General features: G+C 46.3%; 2 protein-coding genes across 3 annotated transcripts in view; both read right to left on the bottom strand.

Annotated features, from left to right (window-relative positions):
• The window catches only part of PAPLN (papilin, proteoglycan like sulfated glycoprotein), a 46,501-nt gene extending 33,533 nt beyond the window's left edge, over window positions 1-12,968 (bottom strand). The window contains exon 1 of the mRNA XM_058655197.1: window positions 9,937-12,968. Within this exon, the coding sequence (XP_058511180.1) occupies window positions 9,937-9,945 (9 nt within the window). The 5' untranslated portion in view covers window positions 9,946-12,968. The remainder of the gene's footprint in view (window positions 1-9,936) is intronic.
• A 1,259-nt stretch (window positions 12,969-14,227) lies between these two features.
• The window catches only part of PSEN1 (presenilin 1), a 49,971-nt gene continuing 37,132 nt past the window's right edge, over window positions 14,228-27,066 (bottom strand). For both annotated transcript variants that reach the window (XM_058655219.1, XM_058655220.1), the window contains exons 9-12: window positions 24,064-24,150; window positions 21,368-21,544; window positions 16,191-16,309; window positions 14,228-15,099 (exon numbers count right to left, since the gene is read on the bottom strand). In XM_058655219.1, the coding sequence (XP_058511202.1) occupies window positions 14,944-15,099; window positions 16,191-16,309; window positions 21,368-21,544; window positions 24,064-24,150 (539 nt within the window). In that variant the 3' untranslated portion in view covers window positions 14,228-14,943. The remainder of the gene's footprint in view (window positions 15,100-16,190; window positions 16,310-21,367; window positions 21,545-24,063; window positions 24,151-27,066) is intronic.

Consider the following 27,066-nt stretch of genomic DNA (forward strand, 5'->3'; position numbering starts at 1 on the left):
TTGGGCAAGACTGAAGCCAGGAGCCAGGAACTCTGTCTGGAACACACAATTGGGCCATCATCTGCGGGCTTCCCAGGCCACGAGCAGCAGACTGTATGAGACACAGAGCAGCTGGGAATCTGAGCAGGGGAGGCAGGGGCCGCAAGCAGTGGCTTGGCTCACTGCTCCACACCAGCCCCTTGAAAAGCCCTGCTCCTTGGGGCCAGCACCATGGCTAAGTAGGCTAAGCCTCTATTGCAGCACCATATCCCATGTGTGCATAGGTTCGAGACCTGGATGCTTCACTTCCAATCAGACACCCTGCAAAGCAGCAAAGGGAAAGCAGCAAAGGACAGCCCAACTGCTCAGCTCCTGCACCCATATGGGAACCTCAGAAGCAGCTCCTGACTTCTGACTTCAGACCAAGCTCTGGCCAGTGAAGCCATGTGGGAAGGAACCGTGAATGAGGATCTCCCTCTTCACTCTAATTTTGCCCCTCAAAAAAAAAAAATCCCTTCCCACAACCGCAGAAGCCTTTGATATGCCATTCCATTGCCATGTTCATTCACTTTTTGTTATCTGCCCAGGATAATGTGGAGTCACAGTGGACCTGAAGCACCAAGCTGTCTGCAACAACGGAGTGAACACAGAACACAGAGCGCAGGTGCCGATCCAGCCCCACCGGAGACCTTTCTCGCTCCCTCCCTCCCATTTGGCTGTGCTGCCCTTTTGGTAGTTCTGACTTTACTGGGGGCCCAGTGAACCACCAGACTGCCCAGACACAGGCCCTTGTTCCCGGACCACACGGGATGCATCTGTCTTACCTTTGGCTTCCTGGAGGCTTTGCAAGGACGCTGATTCTGCCTGTTGAGGACTGCCTGTGGGCTCACAGGAACCATGCTCTCTGCTGCCTGCTCCCTCGAGTCTGCCGTGAGCAATCTATGGTGGCTTTCTTTTGGTTCACAAGCGCAGAAGCTCTGTTACTGTCCTTGCATGTTCAAGGAGTAAACATAAACTTGGGGGGCTTACAAACCTCATTTGAAAATTCATAGAGGGCCCAGCGTGATGGCTTAGTCACTAAATCCTCATCTTGCATCCACCAGGATTACATATGGGCACCAGTTCGTATTTGGACTGCTCCACTCCCCATCTAGCTCCCTGCTAGTGGCCTGGGAAAGCAGTCGAGGACAGCCCAAAGCCTTGGGAGACCTGGAAGGAGTTCTGGTCTCCTGGTTTTGGATTGGCTCAGCTTGTTGCAACCACCTGGGGAGTGAACCAACAGACGGAAGATCTTTCTCTCTCCTCTCTGTAAGTCTGCTTTTCCAGTTGAAATAAAAATATTTTAAAGAAAATTCATAGAGAATGGACAGGATCCTTACACAGGAGAGTCAACTCGAACCAGCTTCCTACAGGGGCTCTAACCAGCTGCATGATAGTCCATTCATTTTTTTTTTTTTGAGATTTATTTATTTGAAATCAGTTACAGAATGAGAGATCTTCCATCTGTTGGTTCGTGTCCCAGCTGGCTACAATAGCCAAGGACTGAGCCAAGTCAAGTTCAAGTTGGGAATCAGAAGTTTCATCCGGATTTCCCATGGAGGTGCAGGGTCCCAAGCGCTTGAGACATCCTCCGTTTTTTCAGACACATTGGAATGAAGCTGGATCAGAAGGGATGTAGCTGGGACTTGAATCAGCACCCATATGGGAATGTACAATGCCAAACCAAAACACTGTTTTAAAAAAGACAGAACTGCTGTTACAAACAAAAAAGAAAACCAGAAACGTACTGTTGCTGGTTTCAAGCCCTGCTAAGGGCATTCCGACCAAGATGAAAAAAAAACCTCCAAACTTATGACTTTGTAAATTACACCAGCTCCATGGCAACCAACAATCTAGACAGTTAAGAGTCATCCCTTTTGGAACTATAAAGTTAGGTTTGCCTGGCTAACAATTGCTTAGGGTGATGGAACTGCTGATTTTCCAGGAGATAGTCTAAAGGAAAAGAGCTAGGTAAGTATGCTAAAAGCTAGGCTGTCATATCAAACAGGTTAAAACCTTGAGCTCAGCGCAGTAATAAAAGGGATGTTTGCCTAGTAGAGCAAAACGTTTCTTTAAAAAAAAAAAAAAATACTTACGGCCTGGCGGCGTGGCCTAGCGGTCAAAGTCCTCGCCTTGGATGCACCAAGATCCCATATGGGCGCCGGTTCTAATCCCAGCACCTCCGCTTCCCATCCAGCTCCCTGTTTGTGGCCTGGGAAAGCAGTCAAGGACGGCCTTGGGACCCTGCATCCGCGTGGGAGATCTGGAAAGAAGTTCCTGGCTCCTGGCTTCGGATCGGCACAGTGCCAGCCGTTGCAGTTACTTGGGGAGTGAATCATTGGACGGAAGATCTTCCTCTCTCTGTTCCTCTCTGTATATCCGACTTTGCAATAAAAATAAGTAAATCTTTTTTAAAAAGAAATAAAGCAAAGTATGAAGGACCAATAAGTCAGAGAGATGTGAAGGAAGGGGCAGGTGTAATTTATACAAGGAAAGCTAAAAAAGAAAACACTGTGGCTGCTGCTGTGGCATAGTGGGCTAAACCACCACCCGCAGGGCTGATCCTGGTTGTCCACATTCGATCCAGCTCCCTGCCAATGTGCCTGGGAAAGCAGCAAAAGAAAACAGTGTTCATTTGAGAAAATTCGACTGAAAGAAAAAATATTTTTATCTGCTACTGCACTATAAGTGCCTGGGGGGTGGGGATGGTGCCTGTGGGGACGTGCAGGGACCCTGGGGCTCCTGCCCAGGCAGGTGGAGTGTGCCTGGGGATTCTCTGGGGGCTGGGGGAGAGGTTAGCATGCTGATGTGGTGTGTTGGTTGACTGGGCTTGGGAAACTGAGCACATGCCTGCATCTTGGGTGGGTGGAGGGGCAAGGTCCCAGGCCAGCATGCAAGCCAAGAGGTTGGGTCCCTACTTGGCAGGCAGAGTTCCAGGCCTGCACACATCACCGGAAGACTGGGCTGGGGGGACCCAGGTGTCTCAGGCGCAGGGACTGAGGACTGCTTGGCGAAGGGAGCATGGGGATGTGGAACAGGGAGGCTCACTGAGGGAGTATGTTACAGGTGAGGAATGACTTCCAGGGCACTTCTGCTGACTGAGGCTAAGTGGTTTGGAGGAGGGAAGCTAGAGCATCTTTCTGGGTCAGAATGATTCACCCACCTATGTGGGAGACCTTAGCTGGGCTAGTTAGTATCGACCACTGCTGACTACCAGCACACATTGAAGCTAGGGCTGGCTGGGGGCCTACCTGGCAGGGTTAGATCACAGTACCAGTTAATGGGTTTGGAATAGGGGACAGGGAATGTTAGGCTGGGCCGTGACACTCAACAGCATGCTCTGAGAACCAGGTCTAGGGGCAGATTCTGTGGGGGACATCGCTGAGCTACACATGACCATGGAACCCCAAGACACTCATGGGCACTGCAGTTAGGAACAGGCTGGGCTGGTACAGGGTGCAGCACCCATAAGCGCACCCAAGAATAGGGTGTAGGGCAGGCTGGGCCACAACATCCACAGCTCACACAGAGGTCGAGACAAAGGGAGACACTATGCTGGGTAAGGTTCTAGTAGCTGCCAGCACTGAGATCTGGGTCTGGAAGTGGGCCTGGTGAGCCATAGCTCCCACTGGTGAGCATGTGATTCAGGCCTGGGTTGGTCAGACTGGGGAGCGCAGCTACACTCCTTGGCAAGTGTGTGGGTTGGTCCTAGGGCAAGGACCAGACCAAGCAGGATTTTCACAAATCTTAGAACATGGGCATGTGCCACAGCCAAGATGGAATGTGGGTCATGCTGGGCTAGGCTATCACACCTACTGGATTGCATGAAAGCCAGGGATGGAAGCAGACAGGGCAGGACTAGGCTGCAGCACCCGCCAGCATGAACTGGAATAGTGGCAGGTGGGCCAGGGAAAGTTACAGAATCCACTGACAAATGCTGAAGTGAGGAGGGCCATGCCAGTGTGGGACACAGCACCTACTAGCACATGGAAGACCTGGGTGGAGCGGCAAGCGAGCCAGGTAGGGGAGCAGTGAGGTCTCTCCTTGGGCCACTGCTCCCACTGGTCAGCATGAGAACTGGGACTGGGGGCAGAGCAGGCTGGGCTAAGCAACTGAATCCACTGGTGTATGCATGAGCCAGACAAGTGCAGACTGGTTGGGCTTTGCTGCAGCATCAGTTGGCAAGTGCTGGAAATGGGGTCAAGTTTAGTCAAACTATAGAACCACCTGAAAAGTACAAGATCTGGGGCCAGCAGGGAAACGAGGGCACCTCCCTGATGGGCTGCAAGTCCCACCAGTGACCAGGAGAGCCAGGACTAGGGGTAAGCATGGCTAGACAAGTGGTAGCACCCGACAGCCTAAGTGTGGGCTGGATATTGGGGTCGGTTGGGCTGAGCTAAGCTGCAACACCCATTGGTGTGTACAAAAGCCAAATTGGAAGTGGAACAGACTGGACCAGTCTGCTGCACATACTATCATGCATAGGAACCAAGGCTTGTGGTGGACCTGGTGGTGGCTAATCACTCTGACCAGGCTGCAGTTTCCACTGGTGTACCTGAGGGCCGAGTGTGTGGTGCGCAGGGTTGGGCTGGGCCTTGACATTTATCGGTTTGTGTAAGAGATGGGGCTGGAACAGAACTGACCCAGCAACTGCAAGCACCAGTGTGTGTAGGCTGATGTGGGTGATGGACTGAACTGGACCTCATACTGGCTAGCATACACAAGAGTCAGGTCTGGGGTTACCTCAGATGAGGTTTCTTTGGGGATCTCCCCAACTGGACTCAGAACTCCAACAACAGGGAGAATTGCAGGTTCTGTCATCTGACTGTAGAGTACATGTGTTGCAAAGGGGCCTATGGCATCCCCAGATGCACATGGAGGATATGGCAGTTCATTGGGGTCTGCAAAGATCATGTAATACCATGGCAGAGGAAGGAGGCCAGAACAAATTGGTCAACTACCCCATCCAAGTGTTGGCAGCAAATACCTGCAAATGGACACTCTCAGGTTGTCTGTCAGCCTATGGACCTTGAAAGGATTTTCTCATCCTGGGATTGGTGAGATTGACAGCATTTTAGAACTATCACAATCACCAGAGAAGAACCCTCAAAGCACATTCCACATCGGGGACCCTGGAATGCCACTGGGTGGCCATTCCCCATCCTCTGGGAACTGAAGCCGTTAGGATGCTGGGTGCGGCTTCCCCCTTCTCTCCTCCTTTCCCCAGATACAGGAAGAAAAGGAAATTTGGAAACAATAGTCTTACCCACTAATTCTCAACCCTTCCCATCCTAATCAGTGCTCCATATGGGGATGCACCCTTCTCAACTATGTAAACATTATCAAAAATAATCTTTTTAAAAAAAGAAAAATTAGGGCCTGGCAGCGTGGCCTAGCGGTCAAAGTCCTCGCCTTGAAAGCCCCGGGATCCCATATGGGCGCCGGTTCTAATCCCAGCAGCTCCACTTCCCATCCATCTCCCTGTTTGTGGCCTGGGAAAACAGGAGAGGATGGCCCAATGCACTGGAACACTGCACCCGCGTGGGAGACCCGGAGGAGGTTCCAGGTTCCTGGCTTCGGATCGGCGCGCACTGGCCCGTTGCGGCTCACTTGGGGAGTGAATCATCGGATGGAAGATCTTCCTCTCTGTCTCTCCTCCTCTCTGTATATCTGGCTGTAATAAAATGAATAAATCTTAAAAAAAAAAAAAAGAAAAATTAGTTTTATCCTCAGGTAGAATGATTGGTTCTTTATAAAATAGTAGGTAGGGCGTTTGCTACAGATTAAGACACTGTTTGGGGTGCCCACATCCCATATTGGGGTATCTCTCCTCCACTTCTGGTTCAACATTCTGTACTCACCCTATGTGGCAGCAGATCACGGTGCAAGTCCTTGGGCCCCTGCCACCCACAGGGGAGACCCAGATGGAATCCCTGGCTACTGGCTTCAGCAGCACCCCGCCCTGGCTGTTGCAGCTATTTGGGGCGTTAAGCAGCAGATGGAAGCTCTCTCTGCCTTTCAAATCAGGTAAAAATAACAACTTTTAAAAAGGCAAAAAAAAAAAATTGGACAAAACTGAAAGTTTAAGCAAATTTATACAGAAAGTTTGAACAAGCTGTGAAGGGCTGGAGGACACTGCAAGATGACGGTCATCATAGGAATTTTGGGGACGGGGCACTCAGCCTGGCAGTTCAGTCACTGGCTGACATACCCCATCAGAGCTCCATCTGCCCCTGGGGGAGAGCTGCACTGAGATGCTGCCCTTCAGTTTTGTCCTAAACTGGCCCCAGACACAGCAGGCATTTGGGGAGTCATCAGTAGACAATCTCTCTCAGCTTTATTTTTTCTATTATTTTTTTTATTTTGATTTGTTAGCTTTGTTTCTTAAAAAAGATCATTTTTTTAAAAAGATTAATTTTCATTGGAAAGGCAGATCTGCAGAGAGGAGAGAAAGAGAAAGATCTTCTGTCCACTGGTTCATTCTCCACATGGCCAGAAAGGCTGAAGCTGATCTAATCAGAAGCCAGGAGGCAGAAGCTTCTTTTGAGTCTCCCAAGCAGGTGCAGGGCCCCAAGGCTCTGGGCCGTCCTCGACTGCTTTCCCAGGCCATAAATGGGGAGCTGGGATAGGAAATGGCACCCACACGGGATCCTGGCGCAAACAAGGCAAGATCTATCCTCTAGGTCATCGCACCAGGCCCTTTCTCAGCTTTTTTTTTTTTCTTTTTTTAAGGAAATGGGCTAGCCCAGTCGCTCAACAGGTGAATCTTCCACCCACAAACGCCAGTACCTCATCTGGGCCCCGACTCCCGTTCTGGCTGCTTCACTTCCCATCCAACTTTGCTTTTGGTCTGGAAGCAGAGAATGGTTCAGATTCTTGGGACCCTGCACCCACTTGAGGTCTGGAAAAAGCTCCTAGCTCCTGGCTCCTGGCTCCAGACTGACTCAGCTCTGGCTGTTGCAACCCTTTGGGGAATGAATAAGCAGTTGGAAAATCTTCTGTCTCTAATATACTCTCCCAGTGCCTGAACATATTCCAGTACCCTCTGTTTCATCAGACTCAATTTCAAGGTTAATTAAACAGGCCTCTCAGGAGGACAAGCAAATCACATTGCATGGGGATTTCTTTACCTTTTGGCAAATCTTTTTATGAAAGTTTAATATATTTGAAAGGCAGAAAGAGAAATATACCTTCCATTTGAGAGTTTACTTCCCAAATGTCTGCAACTTCTGGAGCTGTGTCAGGCTCAGTCTGGGAGCCAGGAGCTGAGTATGGATCTCCCACTCCAGCGGCAGGGGACCAACCACCTGAGTGAGCCAGCATCTGATTCCTCCTGAGTGCACACTGGTAGGAAGCTGGGCAGGAGGCAGGGCAGCCAGGATGCAGGTCAGCCACACCAAAATGGGATGTGACTGTTCCAGGCAGAGACTTAACCATGATACCAAACAGCTGGCCACAAGTACCTTTGAATCCATGCTTTTGATAACTTTAAGGGCAATGGACTAAGTAAATATTTCCAGAAATTTAATGACAAAAAAAAAAAAAAAACCACTCAAATGAGATGATCATTTTGATGGTTTTTTTTTTTTTTAAAGATTTATTCATTTTATTACAGCCAGATATACACAGAGGAGGACAGAGAGGAAGATCTTCCGTCCGATGATTCACTCCCCAAGTGAGCCGCAACGGGCCGGTGCGCGCCGATCCGAAGCTGGGAACCTGGAACCTCTTCTGGGTCTCCCACACGGGTGCAGGGTCCCAGTGCATTGGGCCATCCTCTCCTGCTTTCCCAGGCCACAAGCAGGGAGCTGGATGGGAAGTGGAGCTGCAGGGATCAGAACCGGCGCCCATATGGGATCCCGGGGCTTTCAAGGCGAGGACTTTAGCCACTAGGCCATGCCGCCGGGACCTTGATGGGGTTTTTATGATCAGTATTTGAAGTGTTGCTGGGTCTTTAAATACTTTTTCCAGATTTTAGGAAATGCTTTCCCTCAACTTATCACTGGTTCACAGCAATTTGGCATAGGATACTTCTGTGAACAAAGGTGGGTTCATCTACTTATTCTCCTAATGTGATTCCTGCAAAACTCAAACACCATTTACAACCATTTTCATCAGTTCACTAACAATATGGTTTTCCTTGCCAGAGAATACAATTAAAAATATGGTTTAGGGACTGGCGTGGTGGTCTAGCGGCTAAAGTCCTCACCTGGTACATGCCAGGATCCCATAGGGGCGCTGGCTCTAATCCCAGCAGCTCCGCTTCCCATCCAGCTTCTTGGCCTGTGGCCTGGGAAAGCAGTCAAGGGTGGCCTGGGGTCTTAGGATCCTGTACCTGCGTGGGAGACCAGGAGGTGGTTCTAGGCTCCTGGCTTTGGATAGGCACAGCTCCAGTCATTGCAGTCTCTTGGGGAGTGAATCATAGGACGGAAGATCTTCCTCTCTGTCTCAATTCCTTACTGTATATCTGACTTTCCAATAGAAATAAATTTTTTAAAAAAATGCGATTTATGGAGCTTGTGTGGTGGCATAACAAACTAATTTTCCATCTTGGCACCAGCATTTCATATGAACTCTGGCTCAAGTCCCAGCTGCTCCACTTCCCATCCAGCTCCCTTACAACCTGGGAAAGTAGCCGAGGATAGTCCAAGGCTTTGGGCCCCTACATTCACAATACCCATCAGAAGATCCCAGCTTCAGACCACCCCAGCTCCGGCCATGTGGCCACTTGGGGAATGAACCAGCAGATGGAAGTTCTGCGTTCATGTCTTTTCATAACTCTGGCTTTCAAGTAAAATAAACCTTAAACATGTAACAGTAACAGCAAACATTTTTGTAAAATGTTTCATCTATAGGAGGGTGTGTGTGTCTGGCAGCTTTCCATCTGCCGACTCTCCCCCAAAGCCCACAGCAGACAGGGCCAGGCCAGACCCAGGAGATGGGAACTCCCATCCAGAGCTCTCACAAGGAGGCCCCTTGAGGCAACACACACTGTCTGCTATATGTTAACAGGAAGCCAGATCAGAAGCCAGTACTCAAATCAGGTTCTCTGATGCGGGGTGTGGGCATTCCAAGCAGTGGCTTAACTTGCAGTGTCACAAATTTACCATTGATTTCAAAGGCCAAGAGGGAGGGATAAACTGGCATTGAGAGCTCTTCCATCCACTGGCTTACTCCCCATACAGCTCCAATGGGCACGGCTGGTCTAGGCCAAAGCCTGGAAGTTGGCACTCCATCCAGGGTGGCAGGGGTTCAAGTATGTGAGCCACCTTCCATTGCTTTCTCAGGAGCATTAGCAGTTGAGACTGGAGTCAACACACATATGGTTTCATTGCTGAATTTTTTTTTTATTGGAACCCTGTCTTCTTGGTCAATTCCGGTTATCTTCTTTCCAAACTCATTCCAAACTTAGTTCCTGGAGGAAAATCCTGATTTTAAATCCCTTATTTCCTAGATCTCTGCTTTGCTCTTGCATTCTCATTCCATTCACATGGGTCAACCTTGTACTTGCTGTACCTACATATGCTAGAATTCCATAATTTTTTTTTAAGACTTTATTGGAAAGGCAGATTTACAAAGCAGAGATAAAGGAACAAAGATCTTCCATCTGCTGAGCTGATCTGAAGCCAGAACCAGGAGCTTTTTCTGGGTCTCCCACATGGGTGCAGGGTCCCAAGGCTTTGAGCCCTTCTCTGCTGTTTTCCCAGGCCATAAACAGGGAACTGGATGGAATGTGGAACAGCTGGGACACGAACCAGCGCTCACATGCAGTGCCGGCACTTGCTATAGGAGGATTAGTGAGTTGAACCATCGGACCAGCACCTGTTATTTCACTCTTCCCCAGACCTGAGGCCACTCTTCACCTGGCACACCAGGAAAGTAGGGTGGGATGGGTTGGCTGAGAATGGTGGTACCTACCAGCCTCATCACTCCCGTTCCCAGTCCTGCCTGCGGTCCTTCCCAGCTTCATGAAGAGCACCACTGCTGGGGTTCCTGACAGTCAGAAAGCTCTGCAGCTGATGGACCAGTCACGATGCCTCTGTGGCCCTCTGCTGACACTGCCTACAAGATCTAGGAAAACAAAGGACACCTCCACGTAAAGGACAGAATGATCACTCCTTGCCTCCCGGGTCTTCAGCCCACATAGCCAGGAATGAGCCTAAGCCTTAGCTGTTCCTCCTGAAGACGATGACCACAACTTCTGCCTGAGTAACCACTACCACCACGCATGTAATTCACTAAGTTTGGGGACAGAGTGCGAGGACATCTGTGCACTGCCAGATCAATCAAGCAAGCAATGCTTTTTCCATGAGTGTCACCTGAGTGGTAATTCTTTAAGAGAACCCTTTAGCATATGAAGTATCTGCATTGTAGTACAAGACCTGTTCTTCACGTCTGTTTGACAGTTTTTACATGAGATAGAAACTTCTAGGAAAAAAAATTCTCAGAAACATTAAAATACAGTCATCCCTTAGTGTCCGGGGAACTGGGTCCAGAAGCACATGGATACTCAGATCTATAGATGCTCAAGTATTTGGACAGTATTTACACACAAACTATGCAATCCGCCCATATACTTTTGATTACTTACTCCACCTAATAAAACACAAATATTATGTAAGTCATCCTTTCACTGTATTGTTTAGGAAATAATTACCAAAAAAGTCTGAACAGATCTAGCATGCACGTGACACCAACAATTTGGATCTGGAGTTGGCTGTTGGATGCAGAACCCACAGCTCTACAGGGCTGATCAGAGGTGTTCTGAGGTCCTTGATAGGTTTAAACCTAGAAATTCATATTACACTTCTCACGTCAGGAAACTGGCACAGTTCAATTCATGCAGTCTTTATTACAAGGAAATACAGGAAAATGTGCAATCATCTGTCAAAGTGTTACCAGGGATTCAAAAGGTCGGTATTTATATAAAAAACCTCGCTTCACAGTCTGAATTGTGTACAGAGCAGTGCTCACAAAAGTAGAAGGCAGATAGGAAATGCATGAGAGCGGCCCTTCTCCCAGCCAGCCCCCAGGCCCCAGAAGACCCCTCTCTCAGGTTGGTGATGTTGAGGGTGCCATCTTTCAATAATTACAACACATTCCAAGGCCTAGAGAGGCCACAGTGTCTGGTAAGAGGAACCTTGGTGCCCATGACTCCAGAAAAACGGCACTGACATTCAAGAAAGGGCTTCATTTCAGCACCAGCGTACTTTTGTTCTTGGAGGGAAAATTATCTATTTATTTATTTAAAAGGCAGAGAAGACTCAGAAAGCTCTCTCATCTGCTGGCTGATTCCCTAGGTGCCCATCACGGCCAGGCGTGAAGCCAGGTACTCCATCCAGGCCTCCCCTGTGGGTAGCAGCAACCCAGGCGTCTCAGCCAGCACTGCTGCCTCCCAGTCTGTACACTGGCAGGAGGCTGGAGTCAGAAGCAGAACCAGGAGTTGAACCCAGACACTCAGACATGGGACGCAGGCATCCTAACCTGCCAAACAGCCACTTATGGCACATGTCCACACAATGAGCTTTCCGTGGTCAATCTGAGCTCTTTGCTAGGGCAGAGGGAAGTTCAGATGCTGACTTGCGGCTGATACCTCATCCTTAGCCGGAGAACTTGTTGGTCTGGTCTGGTCTGGTCAGCAGCTTCAACAAGCACGGGCAAGAGCTGGAACCTGCGTTTTAACCTGTACCAGGAATTTAAAGAGGTGGGATCACAAGGATCACTTCTAGGCTCCAACTTATAATGATATGATACTGTGTGCATTCTAAGAGCAAAACCAAACAATTTCCAAGTCTTCTCCCCAGCTCAGCAGTTGGAACACTGGTAAGGTGAGGACGGTGGGTCAGACAGTTCTTCAGAGACTGCCCCAAAGCAAATGCAGAGGAAAGGGAGTAAACACTTCTCTGAAGGGCCTGGCTGTGGAGGCAATCAAGTCCCTGGTACCGAAATCGTCACAGTGATAACTGACAAATGCCCAGAGTTGTCATACATCAGAAGCAGGTTTTGGCCTAGTGGTTAGGTGGCTCACATCCCACCTCCAACAGCCTGGGTTCAACTCCTGGCTCTGGCCTCTTTCTCCAGCTTCCTGCCAGTGCTGGGAGGCAGCAAACAATGGCTCATGTAACTGGGACCCCACCACTTACATGAGACCAGGTTTGGGTTTCTGGCAATTTGCTTTAGCCCCAGCCAGCTCCAGCCATTGTGGCTATTTGGAAAGTGAGCCAGCAGATGGGAGCCCTGTGTCTCAAATACATTTTTTTAAAAATGAAAAAAAAAAAAAAAAAAAAAAGTCATATACCAGAAAACCAGAGACTACCTACGTTCTGTTTATCTGGGTGTTATCTTACTTATCTCTGTGGCCCTGGACTTCAGCACTATGCCAAACACATGGAAGACAGCAGAAACATCCTCTCAGAGTGGTTTCTGAGTTCTTTGGTGTCCACTGTTGGATCAAGAATGGTGAAGTCAGCAAAGCTCGGCTCTGAGGGGCACAAGCAGGAAATCCCATTAGATGCCTGGTTGTGGAAGACATGTCATCTGAGACCAAGTAAAAAACAAGACAGAACATGGTAATTCTTACAAAAAAGAGAGGGTATGTGTGTGTTGAATCAGAAACCATAAAAGATGGCATTTTGGGAGTATAAAAGTAAAAACACTGTTTTCATTTCTTCTGCAATGAAATCAACCAATAGCTTGCTTCAATGTCTTCTCCAAGGCGCCTCAGAAAGCTTCTCTATACTTGAGAAATGTCATCATTTAGTGAGAGCCATGACCCGGGTATCACGTACTAATCCAGTGAGAAGCAAAAACAGGAAGGTGAACACTTCCTCTCTGGAAAAATCCCACCTTTTCCAAGTAATGATTTTATTCCCATGGATGCTGCAGCGATCTTCTGTACAAAAGGACTTCAAAAACTTCACGGAAGTTATTTTATGTGTCCCCAGTCTTTGAAGTCCAATCCCGTGAACACGCTGAAGCTCCCGCAGCTGCCCTTGATTCTGTAGGCCTGTCTGTCCCATCTTCTCATGAGGCAGGTGGGCTCAGTTGCTCAGGCTATGTCTGGGGTCCTTCCTGGCCCTGTGGTCAGTGGCTCTCCACTGATATTGTTCTTCATGGTGGATGGACGGCAGCTTGATATTTCAGAATATCTAAAGTCTTCTGAAGAATGGAGAAGAAAGATGGGTTCTGGATATACTGTATCAAAGTGGGACTTGGATGTGGTGCAAAGTTGCAGAGAGAGAATTATACCATTTTAGACACAGGCCAGTGACGTACACAGACACACACCATCACATGCCCTCTTCTAGGGCAAGTGTCATGAGTGACACAAGCCTTGAGTATGTCCATACTCCGGGGCTCCCTTAGAAACGCACAACAAACCAGAGCTCAGGTGGTTTCTTGAAGCTGGCCTTTTTAGAGGAATCATCCATGACAAAGGGCTCCAGAAAAAGGGAATTGAGAGTGCAGAACCCACCGCCGCTCCAAGCCCCATTCCTCCTTAGCAGTGCTGGTTTTTCTGGTTCTCCCTAACTGTCCCACCTGGGCCACAGGTGTGTATGCTGAGGTCAGTACTGATACTGTTCCTAAAGCCCATTTCTTATAAAATGTCCTGTGACAGAAAGCCAAGCTGAACCCCACAGAGAATCCTCACCAGGATCACACAACAGGCTGGGCAAGGAAAAGCAACAAAGGCAGCCTGGGTTGTCTGAGGTAAAAGGCGGGCAGAGCAGAACATCACTATAGCCTCAGACTAGAGGTCGTGAGGCACCCACTGGGAGGCGCACAGCCACCCCGGCTGTTCGCTCACCTTCTTGCCTTGGCTGCAGCCTCCTGATCGCAGGTTATCCCACACCTTCTCCACATCTTGTTTTGTAGTGATACAACTGACTCATACATGAATACACCACCAGCTTCTGGCAATTAGATCAAATTCTGGTCTAAAGTAGTCAAGAAAGAGAAAGAAAAAACTGGAACAGAAAGTGCTTTACCAGCCATTTTACTCTTCTTTAATTCTACTGTCTTTGGGCACACATCTCTGCCATTGAGGAGGTTGTGACAGCAAGGCTGACGGCACAGACTCCTGAACACCTACCTTATTCTCTGTCAAAGGAAAATGCTTGGGGGCCATGGGGAGGGAAGGAGCCAGGGGGAAAAGACAGAGACAGGGTGGCATCAGGGACACTGGACTCGGAAGTCTAAGCAACTTGAATTTGGTAGAAAATCCCGATTTTACTTAGGGTTGATGGGCAACTGTTGACCAACACTTGCCTTATTCCCACAAACCACTAACTGCGGAATCTGAGGTTACACAGTTGGACAACCTCATATCAGCTGAGAATGAAGAAATGGCAACCAAGGATAGTGGCGGCTTCAAAACAAGTCTTGGTTAAAAATGGTAAGTCAGTAGCAAAAAATGTCTCCAAGAGAAAGCCAGAGCTCCTGTCCACTTCCTGTCTGGCTGCTGATGCCTGCTCTCCTCAGTAGGTCAGTACACACTCGGTGGGTTGATGTTCTGCATGTAGTTTCAGCTGAAAAGCTCTGGTTTAAATCCCCTTCCTTGGGCCTCTCAGTAACAGCAGTCCTGAGAGTGCGCAGTGCTGGTAACCACTCAGGCCCAAGGGCCACGCTGCTCAGGGAGCACAACTTCCTGGCTCACCCGTTCCATGTCCTTTTCTCCCAAACCCAGGAGTTTTCACAACAAGGGACACAGTCTACTGTAATGGGGTTCAGAACCATTTTCTGTTGCCACCTCCTGCCAATGTCCGATAGTGCAGGCGGCCAGGTAAGCTTGGAAGGAGGTTGCAAAAGTTCAGCCAGGAATCTTGACTTGGTTAGGTGTGGACATGGGAGAATTGCCACTGTCCTGTTCAGAATTTATTGTAAGTCAAGGAGAGACATCCATTTGGGATTCAAGTTGAGAGTGTGCTAGATATAAAATTGATGGAATGCTAACTGGTCCATGAAGGGCTGCACAAGGTAATCAGTGGCAAAGTAGAAAACAAGCCCAAAGGTGATCGAGATGGGAAGGGCTGGCAATGCCTTCTTGAAGATGGCGAGTAGTAGTAACGTAAGGCACAAACCCTGCAGGGAAACAGGAAGACACAAACTCACGTGACCACCAAGCATCTCTGGGCAAAGACTCAATCTCAAGTCTTAGCTTTAACTCAGTTGGTGGGATATTTTCCTTTGGGGTTAAACTATAAACATCACATTACATTGGAAGAACCATGAAAAAAGAGGAAACATTAATTTTCCTTTGCTAGACAGAGTCCACTATGCACTATAAGAGTACAATCTGCAGGAAACCATTTCTGAAAAAAATGAAATACTGAAATTTCTATCTAAAATAGTAACTTGGTCTCTGTGATTTTTAGTTTAGCTGATTAAAAACTCAGAGGTGCTAAGCACTGTTTGTGCTGTTTGGAAAGGAGGAGAAGCTCATGGGATGAAGTGATGACAAGCCAGCTTATAAAGTGTGACTTACTTGGAAACCCAAAGCAGCCCTGTAACATGGCTCCACTTTTACCCTCCTTACTGAGGTGCCAACTCTGAAGTCTGCAGCCTGGGCACCATCCCAGCTTACTAAGAGCATAAGCTAAACTTATCTAACCTCTCTCCTAACTCCACTCACACATTCTACATCACAGACATTACATTTTCCCTAACACTAGTTTAGGGATTCTTTCACAGAAATCACAGTCTGAAAGCACCAGGACTCACACTGCAAGCACTGTGTCTACAAGTGACCCAAGAGGCGGGCACTGCGTGAGCTTCTCCCATGTGAAACTGGCTACCCAGATTAACACCATGTGCCACCGAGCTGGGGGCCAGGTGAGGTCTGCCAGCTCTCAGACTGGGCACAAACACATGAGTGTGGTGGGGACTTTTGTTTGGGCCCTGAGAGGTCCCCAGTAAGAGGGATTTAGGACTTGCTGAAGAATTTCATAAACTATACTGCTAAAACAAGTTTAGTAAGCTCTCAGGGCACAGTGCCAGGCAAGAGCTCCCAGGTTACTAGCCACGTGGCCGGAGTGCACAAACGCTCAGGTGAAGTCGCAGGAGCTGAATTTTGGAAAAGCTGTCCTGGGGACCAGGAGAGTTGCCTTAAAGGGACAGACTCAAGAGTGTTTGAACTCCTGGGGTCCTGTTATCATTTATGGGTGTATACTTACAATTAATATGGCTACAAAACAGGCTATGGTTGTGTTCCAGTCTCCGCTGGCTGTTGCTGAGGCTTTACCAACCAGAACACTATAGAAAATGAAATCTCCTAGTCCAAGCTTTACTCCCCCTAAAAAGCAAAGAAAATGAATATAATAAAGCTTGTCATTCCACAGCAATCTCACAGTTCAACATCAACACTACCACACTCTGCCCCCTACCAATGAAAAGCCAGCAAATGATACACAGACCGAAGCTTTCAGGAGCTTGCCTTTTTTGGTTTTCTGCAGTGGAAGTTTCAGACTTAAATGACACACAGCCTTAACACATGCTGTTTTACAAATCATGATAAAAGAAGTAACTGCCCTCCTCTGAGAATACCTAGTTCATACCCAGCATTTCTACTAGTAATTTCTCAAAAGATCCCATGCAAGCATAATCTTGAAAAAATGTATTTCCACAATGCCTGGTACCAGAACCAGGAGCTGGAAACTCAATTGAGGTCTCTGACATGGATGACAAAAACCCAGCTACCTGAGCCACCACCACTACCTCCCATGGCTTGCATTAGCAGGAAGTTGGAGTCAGGAGCCAGATGTGGGAACGGAATCCATGCACTCCAAAGTGGGACGAAACAGGACTTTAGCCGCTCAGCTACCATGTCAGGCCTGAAAATAAATCTTTAAAAAGTAAAAATAAAGGGCTCAGCATGGTAGCCTAGTGGCTAAAGTCCTGGCCTTGCACACCCCGGGATCCCATATGGATGCCAGGTTCTTGTCCCAGCAGCTCCGCTTCCCTTCCAGCTCCCTGCTTGTGCCTGGGAAAGCAGTCGAGGATGCTGCACCGTGTGGGAGACCCAGAAGAGGCTCTGAGCTCCTTGTTTGGGATCAGCTCAGCTCTGGCTCTGGCTGTTGTGGCTGCTTGAGGAGTGAAATCAGCAGACGAAAGATCTTTCTCTCTGGTCTCTTCTCTGTGTATCTGACTTCCCAATAAAGATGTTTTGTTTTGTTTTTTTTTAAAAAGAGGTTTATTTTCAATTTGAAAGTAAGATTTATAGAGAGAAGAGACAGAAGGCTCTTCTGTCCACTGGTTCACTTTCCCCTTGGCCAAAACAGCCTGAGCTGTGCCAATCTGAACCCAAGAGCCTCCTCTGGGTCATCCACGCAGGTACAGAGTCCCAAGGCCTTAGTCTGCCCTCCATTACCTTCCCAGGCCACAAGCAAGGAGCTGGAAGGGAAGGGAAGGGAAGCAGCCAAGAAATGAACTAGCACCCATATGGGATTCCTGGACATACAAGGAAAGAACCCCAGCCATTAAGTGATCTCACTGTTTTTACATCCTAATGTTATGCTGAAAAATTGTTTACCCAATCCAAGATCATGTTTTTCTTCCATGCTCCTTTTTAGAAGTTTTGTAATTTTATCATTTCCATTTGGTTTTATAGTGCATTGTGAGTTAATTTTTGATATTGTGTATGATTGATGGGTGAAGTACCAGTCTCAGCTCATTCTTGTACATTTGTATAGCTAGCTGTCCTAACATTATATGATGAAAAAATATTCATTATTTTCCCATCATATTATTTAAACATTTCTGTGAAAAGACAAATCCTTAATGCCTGTGTTCCCTGGAACTGTGTTTATCCTGCTAACACTATACCGTTTGGATTACTGTGGAGTCAGAGAATGCTCTGAGGTCAGACAGTGTAGGTGCACCTACTATTTAAGGCCTTCTAAGTCCTCTGTATTTCCAAGTAAATTTTAGGATCCACTTGTAAAAAACGAGCTAACTGGTCCTACAGCTTATATTGAAATACAAATCCTTAAGTTTTGCTTTGTCAAACATTTTTCATCTTCTAATTTCTTTTAATAAAGATAAAATACATATTCAGAAAATACTCTGAGACTTGGTGCTTGAGATGAATCTACCAAATTCATGTTTCTACCTTTCTAGCTGTTGAGTAACTATTTCCCACTGAGGCTTGGCTCTAGAATAGAGAGGATGCTTCTAGAAAGCAGCTCCTGAGGGCTCCGAGCAGCACAGGCTGCTCCTCATGCAGGCAGGAAAGAAGCTGAGTGCTGCTCCATGAGATCCTATGGAGAAACCAGAGCCAAGGCTTGGCTCCCTCAGTGCAAGAAGATAAACATAGGACCCATGAAATCCAAGGCTACAAATTACAGGCTCAGCTGCCCTGCAGTGCTGACTCTTCTAGACTGATGAGTACATGCACCAGCCCCAGGTGTGCAGAAACCAGGCCTGCTACTCAAGTAAGCGCTTGTATGATCCGATCTAAGTTGCTGAACTTCTTCAATTCTCAAACTCTTTAGGTGTAAGGATTACAAAGTTACTTCACAGGTTATTATCTGAGTTAAAAACAGAACAACTTTCTTATTATAGAGGTTTAACAAATGAGAGCCTCCGATTTGATTTCAAATATTAAGTATTAAATAAAAGAAGTTAAATTTTTCAGGAAAAGAAAAAAGCTACAGAATTTCAAAAACTAGTACACAGGAGGCTATGCATTTGGTCTAGTGGCTAAGACGCTCCTGGGGCACCTGTATCACACATGCGAGTGTGGGTTTGGTGCTGGACCCCAACTCCTGATGCCAGTTTCTTGCTGCTGCAGGCCCTGGGCGCAGCAGAGATGGCTCCGGCGGAGGGTCCTTGCCACCCTCAAGGCCAGCTGAGACTGAGGTTTTCACTCTTGGCTTCAGCTGCTGCAGGCTTCTGGGAAGTAAACCTGCAGGGGGGAGCTCCCTCTCTCTCTCAAATAATTAAATTAAAAAAAATTACTATAGAAAAAAACAGCAAATTATTCATGTGAAAGTACTTACACCTAGAAAATACTGAGAACTATTATATCTTTAAAGCTAAGTAAATCATAATCAGAGGATGTCAATTAATAATTCACCAAAGGAAATATACAAATGGTCAAAAAAGCACACGAATCATCAACATCATCAATCATCAAGGACATGAAAATTACTCCTGTTAAATATCACCTTACACGCACTAGAGCAAGCTATCATCACCAAGATAATAAGATGGGTCAGTGAGAACTGAACTCCTCATACACTGCCTGTGGAAATGTAAAACAGTGTGGTCATTTCTTTTAAATATTCTAGGTCTTCAAAAGACTGAACAATATCCAAAAAGTCAACTCCCAGATGGAATATATTTCTTTAAAAGAATATATATATATATATCAGATAGAATACACAAACAGGAACAAAAGCACATGTTCACACAAAGCATGCACACAATCATAGCAACATTATTCCTAAGAGCCCCAAATAGAAACTCGGCTATCACTTAAGTGATAACTGCATAACATAGTATTTCCATACAATGGACCATATGATTACATAAAAAATGATGTACTGCTACATTTTACAACATAAAGAAACCCTGAAAACATTATGCTACATGAAAGAAAATAGGACAGAGGGTTGCAAAGCCCATGCTTCCAATTATATGCATTCCAGAATCACACATCAATACAAAGTGGTTGCAGAGAGCTGGGGGACAGTGTTGGGGGCAGGGGGCATTAATTAGTACTGGGTTTCTTTTTACGGTGATGAAAATGCTAACACAGCTTGTGCTGATGGTTGTGTAACTATGTGAAAATAATAAAAGCCTCTGAATTTCCTACTTTAAACATTTGGAAGGATTAGAGGGGTGACAATGAAGAAATATGAGGTTCCATTGGGAGGTAATGAAAACGTTCTAAGCTGTGCTGATGGCTGAACAATTTGGTGAATACACCAAAAGCATCAGTTAAATGAACAAGCTGCACAGTATGGGAATTTTGTCTCAACAGAGCTATTACAGACTAAAGATAACATACTGATTCAAGCTTAAGATTATGGTCTCTTTTTCTTTCAAAGATTTATACTTAAATATGAGCAATATTGTAGCAAATGCTATAGCCACACTTCACAGCATTAATTTTAATAGAGAAAGAATTATAGCAAAATTAAACAAATGTTATAGTTGTTTTCTTTATACTACTAAGGTGATGCTTTATTATTATAACTCAAAAAGCCTTGAGTCAGTTTATAAAAAGAAAAACCATTATGCTTGAGAATTTTTCTTTAAACATCTCACTTTGATTTATTCCACCAAAACATGCCATAGCCCAACATTGAAATTACAAAAATGAAATTACTGAAACTGCTAATAGTTGTATTTTACTAATTACTAGCATTAGTCTACGAGTCTATTGTTACTTTTACAATTTGTCTTGTTTGCTGATTCTGAAAAAAATTTTTGTATTGTTTTAATTGTTCCTTTAATATGAAGGGAATATTTGCTAATCTGCCAAATACAAAACAAGTGAAACTAATAGAAGATGGTGATTTTCCCCACCTTTTAGGCAACTGCCCAGGCTGCACGTACCTAGACAAGTGTTATACTGCTGGTAGAAAAGCAGCCAGTAGCTGGTGGGCATTGTGGGCCTGGTTAATGCCAAACCTGTGTTAACTATACCCACATACCAGCATAATTGAATGTTTACTTGTTTATTTGTCTACCTACATTTTATTTATTTGTTCATTTATTCATCTATTTATTTATTTATAAATAAAGATATGCAAGGAAGGTGAGAACTCTGGGCTGGGTCAGGACAGGCCACCTTGGCTCCCAGGTGAGGGGAAGAAGGTGGATGCAGACTGCTTAGGGAAAAGGGTCTGGGGAGGTCCTGGAGTGCCAGGGGCTGAAGACATGCTTGACAGGGAGGAAGGACTTATGGGGTCTTCCACAGACCGGACCACTGTACTCACAGATGGGTGGGGGGCTGAAATGGAGTAACACGTTAGAGGGGGTAAACTGGAGGGCATGTCTGGGTCAGGCCATGGCACCCATCCACAAGAGACCTGGGCTGGGCTAAAGAGCAATGCCTACTGCCTACTGCCCACTGATAAGTGCAAAAACGGGCTGGGGGCAGGCCTGGCTGGACTAGGCCATACCACACACTCGCAAGTGTGGGAGCAGGGGGTGAAGCTATAAAAGGACAATTAAAATCCAAAAGGCAAAATCTGGCCTACTAACAAATACCTTTACTAGCTCTTACTACTATTATGTACTAGTTCTTACTACACTGTCATTTAGAACTCAGCCGTAACACTAATTCATTGTATTCTTGCAGAGAGAGACATGTCCCATCCAAAAGAAGCAGACTTGCACATACTTTCCTCTGGGTCTTCACTGGCTAGCATGCTGCTGGAAAGCTCCTGGACAGCAGCCCGTGACTCAGGAGTGGAGCGATGCGGCCCTAGGTGGCTGTCCCTCTGGGCTTCCCACTCCTCACTGAAGCCACCATCATCACTCCCTGGAACAGGGTCTTGGGGTGACTCTGATTCTGAATCTGGAAGAGCAAACAGACATTACAACTTGGACATCTATGATAATTTCTTAATACCTTTAACAGTATTATATGGAAACAGTGAATACCAGACTGTCACTGAAACTGGGTTTGTTAGCTCTTCAACCACAAAGCTTGAGCAGCAGTGGTGCCTTATGATTTCTTAGCCAAAAGCCACTACGGCCCAGCTCTGTTTGGGTTGTCATGCCTCCCCCAAAAGTTACTGGTGGCAAATCCGCATCAACCCAAGCCAAGCATGATAATCTCACCACTCCTCCCAAAGGAAGCTCTAGGGCAGAGGTTGTGACTCAGCACTAGCCAATGAGTGCTGATGCAAAACCTGCAGGTAATTTTCAAGGAATGTTTTCCTTCTTTCTTTCCTGGATGCTGTCTTATCCACACATGGTGCCACAATGCAGCTGCCTAGACCATGAGGAATGTGCCTGTGTGACAAAGGGGCAGAGCAGGAAGATGCAAAGAACCTGAACCTTTGCTAACATCCAGGAGCCACAACATTAATCAACCCTACCAATGTCTGCATGTCAGGACCTTCTGTCTTGTAATGAAATACACTTGTATGCTTAAGGCAACTGAGTTGGGTTTCCTGTCCTTTGCAGCCGATGACTTTTTTAAATTGCAGCCTCACTCCTGGCATTAGTGACCAGGTTACGGAAGTGGACTGGCTGAGCAGGAGCACTCAAGAGGGGAGGGATACTGGGTGGGTCAGTCCTCTAGTAACTACCATCAAGGAAACTGAAAACGGTGAACATTACTTTAAGCATAATTAAAATGCACAGACAACACTGCTAACTTTGATCTTCCCTCCTTTCTTTCTATAAGAGGACTGTATACTCATGACAGAAAGCAGCTCATCACACATGAATATAGCTGAGCTGCTTCAGGAGCGTCACCTGCATGACTTCCCCTGGAAAGACTTAATGATTTTGAATTACTGATTCTGTATGAGGGTACTTCCAAAAATCCATGGAAAATGAGTACCTTGAAAACTACACATGGATTTAAAAACTTTTGTGGGGGCTGATGCCATGGCACATCAAGGCTAGCATCTACCTATGGCACTGGCAGCCCATACAGGTGCTAGTTCAAATCCCAGCTACTCCACTTCCAATACAGCTCTCTGCTTATGGCCTGAGAAAGCAGCAGAGGAGGGCTCAAGTCCTTGGACCCCTACCCCAAATTGGGAGACCCGGGTGAAGATCCTAGCTCTTAGCTTTCAAATGGCTCAGCTCTGACCATTGCAGCCACTTGAGGAGCAAATCAGGGATGGAAGAACTATGTCTCTCCCTCTCTGTAACTCTGCTTTTCCAATAAAAATAAAACAAAGATTTAATATACTTTTGCTCCAAAATAAGCTAGTTCTTTTTTACTTTTACTTCAAAACGTTTTTGCTTGAATTTATTTATTTTGAGAGGAGCGACAGAGAGGAAGATCTTCCATTCGATGTTTCACTCCCCAAGTGACCGTAACGGCCGGTGCTGCGCCAATCTAAAGCCAGCAGCCAGGAACTTCCTCTAAGTTTCCCACGTGGGTGCAGGGTCCCAAGGCTTTGGGCTGTCCTCGACTGCTTTCCCAGGCCACAAGCAGAGACCCAGAACAAGAGGAGCTGCTGGGATTAGAACCAGCGCCCATATGGGATCCCAGCACATTCCAAGCGAGGACTATAGCTGCTAGGCCACCGTACCATACTCTGAAAGGAAGAGTTACACAGAGAGAGGGAGAGATTGAGAGAGAGATCTTCCACCTGCTGGTTTACTCCACAAATGGCTGCAGTGGGTAGGGCTTGGCCAGAATAACGCCAGGTGCCAGGCGGTTCCTCTGGGTCTCCCTCATAGGCATGGGGGTCCCAGCACCTGGCTCATCCTCTGTTGCTTTCAAGCAGGTTGATGAACTGGAAGTAGTGCACCTGGGTCATGGACTGGCTCCCTACGGATGCCGGTGCTATACACAGAGTCTTTATTCACTATGCTATAATGTTTCCCACTGCAAAACACTTTTAACATGCATTCTTCCTTATAAATTGAATAGTGTCCATAGTGCACCACGGTCTCTCATCCTAAATCATCACCATCGTTCTATTCCAGAAAGTCATACCCACCTATAATGCCTGATCCTAGCACAAACTTCACCACATAATCAAATCAAACTGTTTCTGTTACTCTGGGCATGTTAAATCACAAGAGGCTCTCATTTCCACATGTCTGGATGGAGAGCTTATTTTCTCTTTTCAAATCATAGCCTCAACTTGAATCTTCCTCTACTGCTCTTACATGTTAATGACAGAAATCTAACCTAGCTTGTCATGACTGTGTTCCTGGGTTTGGGATGCATGAGATTCTTAAATATTAACCTACACTTTACTGAGCATTACCACAGACTTCAAGAGCTCCTCAAAACAGCCTGTGACCAAAGAAAGAGGTTATAAGGTACATAACCACTGTTAGCCTCTAAGATGATAACAATGACCTCAGAAGTCTAGGACATTCCAAGTAAAGGTGACTTACTTTGTGCACTGTACTTGGCGTTTTTGGACACCTTCCTTTGGGCTTCTGGGTCTCCTTCTGCCATATTCACCAGCCACATCATCGTTGCTGTTGAGAAATACACAAAATCTCTGCTAAATAATGGAATCATAGGAGGAAAGTGCATGACCAGACAAAAGGGTCTCTCCCTCTAAGTCACAACTCTGCCTAAGGTTACCTTAACAGTTTCAGTCCTTAATGACCAGAATCACATATTAAAAAACCATAAAAGACGCTCTACAATTTCAACAGATAAAAGATTCTGTCATTTTGAAACTGCGGGTGCTATCACAATACTGCTCACCATCATTTACCATCCCAGGAAATTAGCAAGACTCCCTGAAACAAGGGTTAGGATGGTTGAATACCCTAAAAATCATGGAAACTCACTGACAAGTATTACTTATTGGGATTTAAGGACAAAGGGCAGAGCTCACAAACACCTCAGCTGACAGTTGAGTTATAAAGATGCATGGAATAAACTTCCTTCATGTTATCTGCTTGAAATTTTCAATAATGTTGATATATTCTTCACACACACAGTAAGAAATGTTAAAAGCAATAAATACAAAGGGGATAACAACGTGGCCTCTTCTACACTCCTTTTACAAAAATATATTCTAGTGTATTCCAAAAAGTTCACAGAAAATAAAGAATTTATTCGGTAAAAACAAAACTTAAAAAACTATCATTTGAAAGACAGGAAAGACAATAAGAAAGATCTTCCATCCACTGGTTCTTTCCCCAAATAGTGGCAACAGCCACAGCTAGGCCAGGCTGAAGCCAGGAGCTTCATCTAGTTCTCCCATGTAAGTTTAAGGGCCAAGAGCTCGGGTCATCTCCCACTGCTTTCCCAGGCATATCAGCAGGGAGCTGGATTAGAAGTAGAAGTATGAGGACTTGAACTGGTGCCCATGGAGGATGTTGTCACTGCAGGTGGTGGCTTTACTCACTGCACCACAATACTAGCCCGCCAAAACCTTTAAACCTATGCTTACATGGAGTCTTCAAAAAGTTCATGGAAAGTGTATATTATAAAACTGTATTACAGCCACTTCTATCACATTTCAATTAGATAAGGAGAACACTTAGAAGTGGTGCTTCCTCCTTATACATTGTAAATAGAATGAAAAATCCCTGTGTTTTGACATTCACAATTAACCTTTGAAGAACTAAAAAACAAAAAGTAAGGAAGAGGGCCCAGCACCGTGGCCTAGCGGTTAAAGTCCTCGCCTTGGATGCACCAGGATCCCATATGGACGCAGGTTCTAATCCCGACTGCTCAACTTCCCATCCAGCTCTCTGTTTGTGGCCTGGAAGGCAGTCGAGGATGATCCAAAGCCTTGGGAACCTGCATGTCTCTCCTCTCTGTAAATCTGGTTTTCCAACAAAAGTAAAATCTTAAATACACACAAACACAAAAACACACTTAAAAAAGCTCCACTGTCCAAGATTCACAAAACAGAATACTACACAACCACTTCTGCTTATACACACACACACATATACACAAAAAAAGATTTACTTTATTTTATTTGAAAGTCAGAGTTACAGAGGTAGAGGGGATGAAAGAAGTCTTCCATTTGCTGATTTATTCCCCAAATAGTCACAATGGCCAGGGCTGGGCCAGGCTGAAGCCAGAAGCCAGAAGCTAGGAGCTTCCTCTAGGTCTCCCACACGGGTACAGAGGCCCAAGCACTTGGATTATGTTCCACTGCTTTCTCAGGGAAGCTGGATTTAAAGCGATGCAGCCAGGAGACAAACCAGTATCCACAGGGCTACAGGGGCTGCTTAACCCACAACACCACAATGCTGGCCCTACAGCTATTTCATATGCTAAACAGAAAAAAATCATGGGCCTGGTGCCATAGTCTAGTGGCTAAATCCTTTGCACATTTGGGATCCTATATGGGTGGTGATTTGAGCTCCAGCTGCTCCACTTCCCATCCAGCTTCTTGGCTTGTGGCCTGGGAAAGCAGTTGAGGGGGAGCCCAAAGCCTTGGGACCCTGGACCTGTGTGGGAGAGCCAGATCAGCTCAGCTCAGCTTGCAACCACTTGCGCAGTGAACCAGCAGGCGGAAGATAATTTCTCTCTTTCCTTCTGTGAACCTACCTTTCCAACAACAACAATAAAAAGAGAATTTTTCAAAAAAAATCATAATACTGCAAATTGAAAAATATTGGCTCTCCCAATTATCTATATTTTTCTGCTCCAACAGAGTGAGAAAGTGAAGAAATACCCTAGTTGAGGCCCTGGCACTACAGCATAGCAAGTAAAGTTGCTACCAGCAGCACCAGGATTCTGATGGGCACCCATTTATGAACCAACTAAACTGTTCCACTTCAGATCCAGTTCCTTGCTAATGCGATAGGAAAAGCAGAGGAAGACAAGCCAAGTGCCTGGGTAGCAGTACACACATGGGAGACCCAGACGAAGCTTCTGGCTCCTAATCAGTCCAGTTCCAGCTTCTGTAACCTTTGGGGAATAAACCAGCAAATGGAAGAACATTCTCACTCCTATTCCTCTCCCCTTCCCAATTCTGTCTTTCAGAATTAAAAAAAAAAAAAAAAAAAAAAAAAACAAACATTGTAACTGACTAAAGACTACCCTTCTTTAAAAAAAACTTTTATTGGATGGGCCTGGCGCCGTGGCCTAGTGGCTGAAGTCCTTGCCGTGAATGCGCTGGGATCCCGTATGGGCGCCGGTTCTGATCCCGGCAGCTCCACTTCCCATCCAGCTCCCTGCTTGTGGCCTGCGAAGGCAGTCGAGGACGGCCCAATGCATTGGGACCCTACACCGGTGTGGGAGACCCGGAAGAGGTTCCAGGTTCCCGGCATCGGATTGGCGCGCACTGGCCGTTGCGGCTCACTTGGGGAGTGAATCATTGGACGGAGGATCTTCCTCTCTGTCTCTCCTCCTCTCTGTATATCTGACTTGGTAATAAAATAAATAAACTCTTAAAAAAAAAAAAACTTTTATTGGAA

The sequence above is a fragment of the Ochotona princeps genome, chromosome 26 (genome assembly GCF_030435755.1).
Source record: "Ochotona princeps isolate mOchPri1 chromosome 26, mOchPri1.hap1, whole genome shotgun sequence".
NCBI lineage: Eukaryota > Metazoa > Chordata > Mammalia > Lagomorpha > Ochotonidae > Ochotona > Ochotona princeps.